The 12,500-nt window shown below is 38.5% G+C and overlaps 2 protein-coding genes across 3 annotated transcripts in view; one reads left to right on the plus strand and one right to left on the minus strand.

Annotated features, from left to right (window-relative positions):
• LOC137650302 (protein FAM200C-like) overlaps window positions 1–1,271 on the minus strand; it is a 1,562-nt gene extending 291 nt beyond the window's left edge. Inside the window, exons 1-2 of the mRNA XM_068383653.1 lie at window positions 944–1,271; window positions 1–497 (exon numbers count right to left, since the gene is read on the minus strand). The exon at window positions 1–497 is cut by the window's left edge and continues 291 nt beyond it. Coding sequence (XP_068239754.1) covers window positions 1–497; window positions 944–1,271 — 825 coding nt within the window. The remainder of the gene's footprint in view (window positions 498–943) is intronic.
• The window catches only part of LOC137649483 (uncharacterized), a 742,412-nt gene that overhangs the window by 306,162 nt on the left and 423,750 nt on the right, over window positions 1–12,500 (plus strand). The window lies entirely within an intron of this gene.

A 12,500-nucleotide genomic window follows, 5' to 3' on the forward strand; every position in this document is an offset into this window, starting at 1 on the left:
CACAAGATCATCTTTCATGATATCATTATCATCCATGGAATCAAGGTTGAAAAGAAATGGATCCCGTATCCATCTTTGTGCCACAGAACCTTCTTCAAGGTGAAAATACCCTTGGAAGGACTGAATCCGTTCTTGCAAATGTTCTTTTACTTCACTCAGGATGGGCAGCTCTTCTTCAGCACTAGCAGCCTCATCAAGAGAAGGGAAGTTTGCAAAATTTCCACTTTCAATGCGCTTTATCCACATTGGAAGTTTCTTGGTGAGGGCAGATAACTTTTCTCTGGCAGTAATCATATTCATCGCTGTTCCTTGCATAGAGACATTCAGTTCATTGAGATGCATGAATACATCTGCCAGATATGCCAGAGACAAAATGAACTCCCTGTTTTCAAAATGGTCAGCAATTTCACTGCCTTGATTTCTAAGAAATTGCATAATTTCTTCATGAAGTTCAAATACACGTGTAAGTACCCTGCCACGGGAAAGCCACCTCACTTCTGTGTGGTAAAGAAGAACACTGTGCTCGGCTCCAATTTCTTCACAAAAAGATTAAAAAAGACGGTGATTCACTGCCCGTCCTCTGATGAAATTTACAGCATGCACAACAACTGGTTTTGTCTTCAATTTTTCTGGCAGCGTCTTTGTAGCAAGTGCATGACGATGCAACACACAGTGAGTGAAAGTTACATGGGGAACCTCTTTTCACTAGAGTAGCAAAGCCTGATTTATTTCCAAGCATGACAGGGGCTCCATCAGTGCAAATTGAACCACACATGTTGAGAGTCATTTCAAGACTGAAAACATCAGTTGCTTTTGCAGTAGTTTTCAGAGGTTTACAAAATAAGAATTCTTCCACCACTTCTTTCTCCTTCACATACCGAACAAATCCCATCAACTGGCTGCAAAAACTAACGTCAGTTGACTCGTCCAGCTGAATACTCACTGACAGGACTAGCTTTCAGGTCTGTTATCACCTGCTGCAAGACATCTTGACTCATATCAGGAATCCTTGAATGAATAATGTCATTTGACAGAGGTATCTGTTTAAGCTTCTTTTCAGCTTCTGTCCCTAACACTGTTTTTGCCATTTTTAATGCACAAGGTTTAAGAAGCTCTTCTGCGATAGTGTGAGCTTTTTTCTTCTTTGCACACAAAACGGCAACTTCATAAGATGCTTGCAACAAAGGTTTCTCAACTGGCACAAAACCTAGCTTTGACAGGGTACCACTACGATCAAATCGTTCCCGCTTGATCTTCAAGCTGTTTGTCATGTAGCATCAGTGCCTCCATGCCGATTGTTGAAGTGTTCACTGAGTCTTGATGGTTGGAGATTTGCATTTGCAAAGACTGCTGCAGAGGATGCACTGTGGTCGTTGAGTTCCATCTGCCTCAGTCATACAGGTAAAACCATAACCAATGTAATCGTCGTTCCACTTGCGTTTCTTAGACATAGTTACTAGATCTTGATCACACCGATACTACCTGGAAAGATGCAGGGCTGGATGTTATAACCGTTACATGTTACAATCGATATAAAATAACGTATCACCAACACAATACACAGTTCACCCACGGATGGCTGGAAGTGTATGTTATTGTGGGAGGGTAAGGCATTTTTTTTTTCTTACTAACTAAGACCATTATTTACCAACTCAGGACAGTTTGACCTTCTCAGGCCATTTTTTTACCAACTCAAGGGATTGTTTTGATCAACGCAGGCCATTGTTTGACCAGTCCAGGTCATTTATTTACCAAAGGAATTTTTTTACCAGTTCAAGCCATATTTTGACCAACTCAAGCCATGCTTTGACCAACACATACCAGTTTTTGACCAAGTCAGACCATTTTTTGACCAACTCATCCCCAACCCCTCACCCTGGTCGAGCCATCCCTAAGTCCACTATATTCCTCCTCATGCACATAACAGTACCTTCAAAATTATATATCTTTTATCAATTATACATCTATTCTTGACAATATTAGAGTTATACCACACTAAAAAACATATTGTGACAAATAAAATGATAATCCAAAAATTACATTTCACAAATAAAAAATGACACTCACCAGTAATTCACCTCAATACTATCAACAACTCAAACAAACAAAATGCAGACTCAAGATATGTATGAGAGGGTAGAAGCAAATGTTAAGAGCAGTATAGGCCTAACAAAGTTTCCCAGTAAAAGTGGGACTACATTAGAGGTCTGCATTGAGCTCTTACCTATTTGATCTGGTCCTAGATGTAGTAACACAAGGTATTAGAGATCAGTCTCCTTGGTGTATGCTTTTTGCTGATGATGTTATACTGTGTAGCACTAGGCGAGAGGTAATAGAAGAGAAACTGAAGGAGTGGAGAAGAGAAATGGAAAATAGAGGATTGAAGATCAGCAGGAAAAAGACAGAGTATTTGCGAATGAAAAATGGGGAAGTTAGTTTACAAGGAGAGAGATTGAAAAGAGTTGAAAATTTCAAGTATTTAGGATCCACAGTTGCAGAGGATGGTGACCTGGGGGTAGAAATAAACCACAGCGTACAAGCAGGATGGAAGAATTGGAAAAAGTGTGTGGAATACTATGCAACAGGAAAATAAGGGCTAATGATGTTATACTGTGTAGCACTAGGCGAGAGGTAATAGAAGAGAAACTGGAGGAGTGGAGAAGAGAAATGGAAAATAGAGGATTGAAGATCAGCAGGAAAAAGACAGAGTATTTGCGAATGAAAAATGGGGAAGTTAGTTTACAAGGAGAGAGATTGAAAAGAGTTGAAAATTTCAAGTATTTAGGATCCACAGTTGCAGAGGATGGTGACCTGGGGGTAGAAATAAACCACAGCCTACAAGCAGGATGGAAGAATTGGAAAAAGTGTGTGGAATACTATGCAACAGGAAAATAAGGGCTAAGTTGAAGGGTAAAGTACACAGGACAGTTGTGAGACCGGCAATGATTTATGGAGCGGAGACATGGGCAATAAAGAAGACAGAAGAGAAGAAGCTGGATGTGGCAGCGATGAGAATGTTGAGATGGATGTGTGGGGTGACAAGAAGAGATAAGACACGGAATGAGGTAATTAGGGGTACCACAGGAGTTAGAAAACTATCAGATAAGATCCAAGAAAGTAGACTGAGGTGGTATGGTCATGTCATGAGAAGAAATGAACAGTATACTGGGAGGAGAGTGATGAAATGGAGGTACAGAGAACGAGAAGGAGAGGGAGACCAAAGCGAAGGTGGATAGACTGTAACACAGATGACCTCAATCAAAGGGATTAACCGGTGATGAAGTGTGGGACAGCGGTAGATGGAGAACGCTGGCCAGAAACATGGACCCCACATAAAAGTGGGAAAAGATGCAGACAAAGAAAAACTCGAAATTTGGCAAAAATCAACTGTTGCCAGACAAAAGATGAAAATAATCTGTAGTATTTTAATTGCAATAATTGCAATATTGTGAACTCGTCTAATGCCGTCAAATTAATCTGTCAGCCATTAGGAATCCACTGACAGCGTTATAAGTTTTTCCAATTATTTTCTTTGATACTTCTTTTCTCTTGGCGTAACTGATCAAAAAATTTTCCTATTGGTATCAATGTTATTGAGATGAGCTTCTCTGTTGATAGATATGTTCAGTATGTGAGACTTTCAACATACTAGTTTTTCTTGGCCCTTCCTTATGAAGTGCTTTCTTCAACTCATGCAGTTGCCGAAGCTCTCCATGCCTTACTGCACGTTTAGCACTAGTAAGGGCTGTTCGAGATTGGCTAGCCCTATCTTGCAACCCTGAATCTTGAAGCAATTGTGAAAACTGACCTCGAAGCTTGGTCATTTCATAAAACGGTTGCTCTTCTAGTCCCCGACGACGACACTCCTTTTTTGAATTTTCATAACCTGCTAATTTTATATTGAGCCATTCTCTGAAAAGCCACACAACTGTTATTTACTGACCAGTGAATGAGAAAGGAAAGTATTTATAGAAAATCTTTATTTGGTAAACAATACTATGCAAATATTTTTACAGGAAGTATGATACATAAATTATATTCAAATCAAAGGCACATACATAGCGTCATTAAAATTAATCATAAAAAACCTCATTTAATGTCAAAAATAAGATAATTAAAAAAAACTGTATCGATGTACACAGGAGCTTAACGAATGCCTTAAAGTTTGTAACTTGACAGTCAGACAATTTGAGTAATTATCTCCGATGCAATGAACACTTTAGAGCAAAACTTCTTATTTGCTCAACCTTTTATTCTTTCAATTAATGTTGAAATAAAATAGTGGTTTGTGTATAAGAAAACTTTAATGGTTTGTGGCTATGAAATAAATATTGTATACACTGTATTGTTATAAGAAACTTAATTTTGAATACCCCTCTGTGCAATCCAAAAATGTCTTAATCAGTGGCTGGGTTCTGTCTGCTGAGTCCATCTTGTTCAGTATTCTCTTTGACCTGGAAGGCTGGAATACACTTGGCATTTTTTATCCAGAAGGTCTTTAGTTACCATAACGAAGACCACAAAATTTTGATGCACTATTCCAGTACAAAGGAATCTCCTTCAAGGGATACAGCATACTAAAAGACTTAACACTTTTTACTTTTGCATTTTATACATTATAAAGAAACAGTACAAGTTAATATTTACCATAGAAACACTGCATGCTGGAACAAGCAAGACTTCTTCCCTCTGCTGAGTCCATCTTGTAAATTATTTCCTTTGACCTGGATGGCTGGAATCTACTGGGCATTGCCACTTTCTCTCAATGGCTCTTGATCCAGAAGGTTCTTAGTTGTCATAACCTAACCACAAACTGTTGTTTTACTATTTCAATACAATGGAATCTCCTTCAGGGGATACACCATACTAAAAGACTTCCCACTTTTCATTTCTACATTTGTTCACATGATAAAAAGTACAAGTGATTCTACCAAGGAACACTGCATACTGAAACAAGTGAGACTTCTTCCCTCTGCTGAGTCCATCTTGCAGATTATTCCATTTGCCCTCGAAGGCTGGAATACACTTGGCATTGACAGTTTATTTCTTAATTGTCCTTGATCCAGAAGATCCTTAGTTACCATAAGTGCACGAACTCTTCATTCGGTATTCAATTACTGGAATATCCTTCAGGTTAAACACTTTACTAAAAGATGTCGCACTTTTTTTTGCTACATCTGTCCAAATGATTAGGAAACAGTGCTAGTGAATCTTTATCAAGGAACACTGTATATTGGAACAAGTGAGACTTCTTCCCTCTGCCGAGTCCATCTTGTAGATTATTTCCTTTGACCTGGAAGGCTGGAATACATATGCCATTGACAGTTTAACTCTTAAATGCTCTTGATCCAGAAGGTCCTTAGTTACCATAAGCACACAAACTCTTGATCTACTATTCCTCTCCAGTGGAATCTCCTTCAGGTGGCACTGCTTACTAGAAGACCCCACACTTGTTTCGTATGCATCCATCCACATGATTAACAAACAGTACAGGTGATTTTTTATCAGGGAATAATGCATACTCGAACAAGAGAGACTTCTTCCTCCAGCTGAATCCATTTTCTAGATTATTCCCTTTGTCCCGCAATTCTAGAATGCACTTGGCATTGACAGTTTATCCCTTAAATGTTCTTGATCCTAAAGGTCCTTCGTTACCATAATCGCAAAAACTCCTGATCCACTATTCCAGTACTGTGGAAGCTCCTTCAGGGGACACAGCATACTAAAAGACGTCACACTTGTTTTTTCTGCATCTATCCACATGATAAAGAAACGGTACAGGTGGATCTTTATCAAGGAACACTGCATATTAGAATAAGTGAGACTTCATTCCTCTGCTGACTCCATATTGTAGATTATTTCTTTTGACCCGGAAGGCTGGAATGCACTTGCCATTGACAGTTTATCTCTTAAATGTCCTTGATCCTTAAGGTCCTTTGTTACCATAATTGCAAAAACTCCTGATCCACTATTCCAATACTGTGGAATTTCCTTCAGGGGACACAGCATAATAAAATACGTCACACTTGTTTTTTCTGCATCCATTCACATGATAAATAAACAGAACAGGTGAATCTTTATCAAGGAACAGTGCATACTAGAACAAGTGAGACTTCTTTCCTCTGCTGAGTCCATATTGTAGATTATTTCTTTTGACCCGGAAGGCTTGAATGTACTTGCCAATAACAGTTTATCTCTTATATGTCCTTGATCCTTAAGGTCCTTTGTTACCTTAATCACAAAAACTCCTGATCCACTATTCCAATACTGTGGAATCTCCTTCAGGGGACACAGCATACTAAAAGATATCACACTTGTTTTTTCTGCATCCATCCACATGATAAAGAAACAGCACAGATGAGTTTTTATCAAGGAACACTGCATATTAGAACAAGTGAGACTTCTTCCCTCTGCTGAGTCCATATTGTAGATTATTTCTTTTGACCCGGAAGGCTGGAATGCACTTGCTATTAACAGTTTATCTCTTAAATGTCCTTGATCTTTAAGGTCCTTTGTTACCATAATCGCAAAAACTCCTGTTCCACTATTCCAATACTGTGGAATCTCCTTCAGGGGACACAGCATACTAAAAGACATTACACTTGTTTTTTTCTGCATCCATTCACATGATAAAGAAACAGTACAGGTGAATCTTTATCAAGGAACTGTGCATACTAGAACAAGTGAGACTTCTTCCCTCTGCTGAGTCCATATTGTAGATTATTTCTTTTGACCCGGAAGGCTGGAATGCATTTGCCATTGAAAGTTTATCTCTTAAATGTCCTTGATCCTTAAGGTCCTTCATTACCATAATCGCAAAAACTCCTGATCCACTATTCCAATACTGTGGAATCTCTGTCAGGGGACACAGCATACTAAAAGACATCACACTTGTTTTTTCTGCATCCATCCACATGATAATGAAACAGTACAGGTGAATCTTTATCAAGGAACAGTGCATACTAGAACAAGTGAGACTTCTTCCCTCTGCTGAGTCCATATTGTAGATTATTTCTTTTGACTCGGAAGGCTGGAATGCACTTGCCATTGACAGTTTATCTCCTAAAAGTCCTTGATCCTTAAGGTCCTTTGTTACCATAATCGCAAAAACTCCTGATCCACTATTCCAATACTGTGGAATCTCCTTCAGGGGACACAGCATACTAAAAGATATCACACTTGTTTTTTCTGCATCCATCCACATGATAAAGAAACAGTACAGGTGAATCTTTATCAAGGAACACTGCATACTAGAACAAGTGAGACTTCTTCCCTCTGCTGAGTCCATATTGAAGATTATTTCTTTTGACCCAGAAGGCAGGAATGCACTTGCCAATCTCTTAATTGTCAGGTTGCTTAGACAACATTAAGACGTCTGTTTATTTTTTCTTGGTCTTTTCTTTCATATTGTGTAATGGAGACTAAGAACTTTGCAAATCATCTCGATCCACCGCCCAAATTAATCTCATTTTGATCCTCAAAAGTATTTACTGTCTTAGGTTTCATATCAATTTCGATATATAAAGTAATTTTATGTTTCTTCTGCTCCTACTTTGTCTGCATCTTTTCCCACTTTTGTGTGGGGTCGATGTTTCTGGCCAGCGTTTTCCATCTACCCATCTTCTTATCCTCCTCTTTCTTCTGATTCTTGTTAGTATGTTGTTTCTTCTTTTCCTCCTCCTTTTCATTTTCCTTCTCCTGCTTCTCATTTCCATTCGCCTTCTCTTCCAGATTCTTGGTACTCGTTTTTTTTCTTATTTTGCTCCCTTCCATTCTCCTTCTCTTTCTGCTAACTTTATCAGTATTCCCCGTGCCAATCTAGTATGGGCATCCTCTCTCAAATTGAAGATTCTTTTGCAACCTCATGCTGACTTTTCAGTACAATCTCTTTACACATGCTGCCATCTTAAAAGCCTGTTTGTCTCAGGTATTTCAACTCCTAGACGTTCTAGAAGCTCTCTAAGCATGGATTGACAATTGTTTGTCATACGATGGTACCTTTTCAAATTCCACGGTTTATAGAGTTCAGTCATTGCCTCATAGACCTGCCGTGGTGTCAGGTTTTCTATCTGGTATTCATCCTTTACAAAGAACTCAAATTTAGGAGGTGTTAATCTGTAAGAGGGCATCAACCATTTATTTTCTTCAGTCTTCTTTTGGTAACCCTTCAAAGTATCGCTCCCTGGACTCCCATCGGAATTTCACGGTGATATGCATTATATGCAACAGACGGCACATATGGCGAAACGGGTACAGTGATTCCCTGTCAAAATACCTCTCTAGCACAACAATTTTGCAGAATCCCGGGTTGTCGTCCTTTTCATCCCATTCTTCATAATTCTTCCGAAGCATATCTTGAAGGGAACAGGCGTCTATGTACCGTTGGCTGTTATGTACCACCGGCTTCTATGTACCATCCCTGGCTGCTATGTACCATGTATGGCTGCTATGTATCTGGCTGCTATGTACCATGCATGGCTGCTATGTACCTCAAATAGTATTAACACATAAGTACCTTTTAAACTTGTTTGTACCCCTTTTGTTCAACTTTTAAGTGTCCACAGTTTTATAAAGAAGGATGAAATTTTGAAACAGGTTCCAATGTGCTTTGTCTTAATGTCAAGAAGAAAGAACAAGGACTACGTAGCTGCCCTAAGAAAAATCACTGAGTTAACATCAACATCAGTTTGTGAGGTTGTGGATTTTAAGAAAGCACTATGGTCGGCAGTGCGAGTGTGCCTTCCCGAGGCTTTCATTCATGGCTGCTGGTTTCACTGGGCCCAAGCAGTGTACCGAAGAGTAAAAACACTAGGTCTACAAAATGCCTATATTAATCAACTCGCTGTAAGACAATTCATTCAGCAGTTAATGGCGCTGCCAAACTTATATATATATATATGTATATATATATATATATATATATATATATATATATATATATTCTTTTATTTTGTATTAATGCAAGGTCACCAATGAATAACAATTTTCATTAAAAAATACTCTTTCTAATGACGGCCGAAGTGACTAGGGTGGTTGGTCCGAGTTGCCCGAAGTGACTAGGGTCAGAGGCCGAAGTGACTGGGACCCAAGGTCTATATATACCAGGTCAGCCAGCGCGCAGCTTAAGATGTGAATCACCCATACTGTGACGTCAAGCTCCCCCGTCTCACACACGTGGGTAAACAAAACAAAGGACCGTTGCCTTAGTTAGCTACCTATAGAGGTAACGTAAACAATAGGAGACGCTGTGTCCATTATCAATTTATTCATTCATTCATTCCGTCACTAATAATGCCAAGTAACTGCGCAGTATTTGGCTGTTATAATAGACATAATAAAACTAAAAGCTCAAACATAAAATACCATCGCTTTCCAAAAGAAAAACCATACATAGACCAGTGGATACATGCATGTTGCCGTGCAGACAGAAATAACGTTGTGAAAGCTACTGTTTGTTCGATTCATTTTAAACCAGAAAGAGAAGTTTTTGTTTTCTCATATGTTCCACATTTAATTGAATTAGTTAGAAATAATTTTGACTCCGGTTTTTTCCTCAAGACTGGAGAGTGTATTTCAGATGGCGGCATACGGGAAATACTTAATAAAACCAGAAAAAGAATATAGGCTTGCATATAAGATTAATGAAATGCATTCAACTGTAAAAGGTTAACAAAGACAACGCGTTAAATTAGCAGTTCAATTACTGTCTAGGTCATGTGCCAACTCATTAGTGTCAAAACAGGAATCAAACATCTGATTTTATTCTTTTAATAAATGATTGGTTCGACATAATGAATTCTTCCTCCATGTATGGAAAGTTTGGTAAAAGCAATGCTTTTGGTATTGATGTAGAAAAACACACAAGTACACTGCTCAAGGTAATCGAGGTAATGAATACTATGGGAGTTAAAATCCTAATACAAAAAGTCTTTTCAAGTTTCAGAAAGGAATAATTCTATCATGTAAATCTACCATTGCTTTGTTTGATATGTTAAAAGGCTCTTATAGTATTGACTACCTACTTACACAAAGACTAAATCAAGATTGCCTTGAACATTTCTTTGGGTGTATAAGGCAAATGGATGGGCACTATGATCATCCTCATGCTGTGAACTTTAAATTTCGGCTAAAAAAAAAAAAGTTACAAGGAAAGGAAATTAAAATATTAAGTGAAAAGTGTAATATCACCACTGTTGAAAAATCTCATGAATCAGCCAAAGACGATGAATCTATCACGAAAGAAAGGGACTTAGCCTAACAACGCAGATATTCAGAAATTTAGATTTTTATTTAGAGAAAGATGCTTTAGACGAGGAAGAAGACCTTTTGAGAGCAAATAAAGAAATAAAGAAAGATATTGGGGGAGTAATTGAGGAAGAAGCTCTTAAATACATTGGTGGATATATTGTAAAGAAATTTTGTATAAAATATCCTGAGTTAGGAAATAAGACTGGATAGCATGTGTTAATCGGGGGAATTACATGCACCTTCTAGTCAGTTTTCTCACAGTTGTTAATAATGCGGGAGATTTTTAATGCTGTACACGGGGAAGCTCTCATGGAAGGGAAAAAATTGTTTTGAAAAGCTTTATTTAGAATTAAAACAGTCTGGTATTGAAGTTCCTGACGATGTTATTACTTTTTTTGTTAAGATATCGGTATATTTTCGAATGCGATATCTTAATAATTTGATAAAGTATGGAAAACCTCACGGACTGTGTGATAGATCTACGTTCTTAATGGGTCTCGCCAACACTAAGCCCCCTCAGATGACGTAGGTGCGCAGAAGAGGCTTAAAATCGGTACGCTGTCTGGCTGACCTGGTATATCTGGACCGTGCTGGGGCCATACTGGTTGAGGGCCGTAGTGACTGGCAACCCTCCATCACATATAAAGCCAGCTTTTCACCATATCACTAGCCATCCACTTCCTGATCAACGATTAAAAGATCTCATTACTTATTATGATAAAATATGGATTAGGAATGAGATGCATCCTCCACATTCTTGGAGCTGTTACAAACGCCCTGTTCAGACTAACAACGATGTAGAAGGGTGGCACCATGCGATTAACAGAGTAGCAAAAACCAATTCAATTAACATGTACATCTTAATTAGTATTCTCCATGATGAAGCCAGTAGAATTCCCATCATTGTAAAACTAGTTAAACAAAAGAAAATGCACAGATACCAATGGAAGCATGCTGTCGAAAAGCAAATTGCCCTTGATGACCTCTGAATGAAATATGAGAACAAATTCATATCAACATCAGACTTTCTAAACCACTGTGCCGATCTGATGGATCATGTAGATTGTAGATGAATAAGAATGTATCAACAATGTAGCATGCTGAATTCTATTGCTTGACAACTTTCAATTATTGTATGCAATTTTAATATGTTTATTATTATTGTATGGTTTTTTTGTTGATGGTTGTGTTGTTTGGATGAAATATGACGACAAGCATTGTATTAACAATATGCAATGTTTATGGTTTTGTGTTTTATCTCCTTGTGTGTTCTTATTTCCTTACTTGGTATCTGGTACATAGTAGCCTCGTTTGGTGCATACAAGCCAAAGTAGTGGTACATAAGAGCCAGTACATAGCAGCCCAACAATGGTACATATAAGCCAAACAAGTGGTACGTAGGAGCAGCTAGCATTCATCTTGAATATCTAGTGGTGGTTGTGAGAAGGGTAGATTTAAGAAAGGGGAGGATTCTGGTGTTGTTTTTGAGAAGAGTGCCTTTAAGAAAGGGGAGGATTCTGGTGGATTTAAGAAGAGGGGGAATTCAAGTGATGAATGTGAGGAGGAAGAATAAAGTGATGAATTTGAGAAGGAAAAATCTAGGGATGAACGTGAGGAGGAAGAATGAAGTGGTGACTGTGAGGAGGAAAAACCAGGTGATGAATGTGAGGAGGAAGAATCAAGTGATGAATGTGAGGTCTCTTCATCCTATCCATAAAGCCCCACCAAACGAGCGTTGATTTTATCTTCTCGTCGGAGCTCCTTTTGAAGCCTTTTGACTTCTTTGCTAGTGTTTCTAAAGCCTTTGACCACCCTTTCGTGAAGAATCTCTATACGAAAACCTAAACGCTTAATTTCTATATTCAATCTTGCTATTATCTCCTCTTGTTCCTTTTGACGATTAGGGTCAGTTGTCTTCTTCGCCTGCTCTTCCTCCTGACTCCTTTCATTCTTTTTGTGATACTCCTCCTCCCTTTCCTTCCTATCTTTCAGATACTCTTCCCACCTTTGTGCATCAAAACTTATTCTAATACATACAGGGCACGTTAAATATTCGATGTAATCAAATCCAACCAAGGGTCTAAGAATTTGATTGAGAAAGTGGCCCAAGTAGCACTTGCCACAATCTAACTTTAAACGGAAGACTTGGATGGCCATTTTTGGGTTATTGTGATGGACCACCATAACCGAGTCACATTTACGCTGCCTAGGAATTGGGTAATTTTCTCTATCCCATGGGGGAGTGCCATTGT

This window comes from Palaemon carinicauda, chromosome 1 (assembly GCF_036898095.1).
Source record: "Palaemon carinicauda isolate YSFRI2023 chromosome 1, ASM3689809v2, whole genome shotgun sequence".
In the NCBI taxonomy this organism is placed as follows: Eukaryota; Metazoa; Arthropoda; class Malacostraca; order Decapoda; family Palaemonidae; genus Palaemon; species Palaemon carinicauda.